The sequence below is a fragment of the Penaeus monodon genome, chromosome 15 (genome assembly GCF_015228065.2).
Source record: "Penaeus monodon isolate SGIC_2016 chromosome 15, NSTDA_Pmon_1, whole genome shotgun sequence".
Classification (NCBI taxonomy): domain Eukaryota; kingdom Metazoa; phylum Arthropoda; class Malacostraca; order Decapoda; family Penaeidae; genus Penaeus; species Penaeus monodon.
Window position 1 is genome coordinate 14,442,528 of NC_051400.1, and position 1,670 is coordinate 14,444,197.

Below are 1,670 nucleotides of genomic sequence, written 5' to 3' on the forward strand. Positions count from 1 at the left end.
CACGACCACATCAATGACATCACTGCGCAGAACGGCTCCCTCACCGTCGCCAAGAGGAAGCTCGAGGGCGAAATGCAGACCCTGCATGTAAGTGTTGGGATTAAGGGTTTCATGAGTTTGGGATTCATAGCATCGCGTGAATACAGTGCCTCGTGTTTCAGAATGTCACTCCATGTGCGCTTTCTCTTCGCAACAGGCCGATCTTGACGAGATGTTGAACGAGGCCAAGAACTCCGAGGAGAAGGCCAAGAAGGCCATGGTCGACGCCGCTCGCCTCGCCGACGAGCTCCGCGCCGAGCAGGAGCACGCCCAGACCCAGGAGAAGATGCGCAAGGCCCTCGAAGTGTCCGTGAAGGAGCTCCAGGTCCGCCTGGAGGAGGTCGAGACCAACGCCCTGAAGACCGGCAAGAAGGCCGTGGCTAAGTTGGAGAGCCGCGTCAGGGAGCTGGAGAACCAGCTGGACGACGAGAGCCGCCGCCACGCCGACGCCCAGAAGAACCTGAGGAAGTGCGAGAGGCGCATCAAGGAGCTCAGCTTCCAGTCCGACGAGGACAAGAAGAACCACGAGCGGATGCAGGACCTGGTCGACAAGCTGCAGCAGAAGATCAAGACGTACAAGCGGCAGATCGAGGAGGCCGAGGAGATCGCCGCCCTCAACCTGGCCAAGTTCCGCAAGGCCCAGCAGGAGCTGGAGGAGGCCGAGGAGCGCGTCGAGAACGCCGAGCAGGCTGCCAACAAGGCTAAGGTGAAGGGCCGCGCCAGTTCGCTGGCTCGGATGTCCCCGCAGGTGAGGTCACCGGACACGCGCCCACAGCAGCAGATCGGTAACTGAGCAATAACAACATTAACGGCGAGAAGCTCTCTCTAGTTTTCTTTCTTTTTCCGTTCTCCGGTTCTTCATTCCATAAGTATTCTCATAATACATTAACCTCTTTGTGTTATTTCTACTACCGTTCTTGAATCTATTATTTATTTATTTCCTTAAAACCACACATATTAAAGAGAAGATTCGATAATCCGTAAAGCAAACAGACAATCTATCAGATCTTAAAACGATCTGAGATCAGTGTCAAAATCTTAACCTTCATGAATTTCATTTGCGTTGCTTCGATTACCCGTTAATTGAATCAATTAAGTCCTTGCTGCTGGATTTAATAATCTAATATGGGCTTGTTATGCCTGGTGACCGGGCCTTCCTCCGCCCTTGCTTCTTAACGCTTTGTAATGTAAACAACTACAATAAACTACACCCTTCTGCTACATGTCTATACAACAGCAATCTCAATACATGAACTGCGAACCAATCTGCAAATTCTATTTTCTTTCAAATACAAAATGCAGTTAAGTAATACGAAAATAAAGATTTGTGTCAATGAAACTTAAAACATTTCCAACCAATCCATCATAAATATCTATTATTCTTTTAATCACGTGTCTATCTTTCCCGTACGTTCATCTTCCAATCTATCTATCTTCCACGACACTTAGCATGCGTCTCTTGTAAGTAGCTAATGCCCTATATCCCTCTGTTTCAGATCTAAGTATCTCCTCTTAGTGACATAGTAAGTATTCGGTCTTTGCCATGAACTCCCTCCTCTCCGTGTCTCTAACCGTCGACTTGCTGTGTAACTTTCTCTCCCGAGTGTTTCGAATATGTTTATATTTAGAAC

General features: G+C 48.6%; 1 protein-coding gene across 1 annotated transcript in view; it reads left to right on the forward strand.

Annotated features, from left to right (window-relative positions):
• The window catches only part of LOC119581761 (myosin heavy chain, muscle-like), a gene marked incomplete in the record, with an annotated part of 38,657 nt that overhangs the window by 35,462 nt on the left and 1,525 nt on the right, over positions 1-1,670 (forward strand). The window contains 2 exon segments of the mRNA XM_037929893.1: positions 1-87; positions 197-787. Coding sequence (XP_037785821.1) covers positions 1-87; positions 197-787 — 678 coding nt within the window.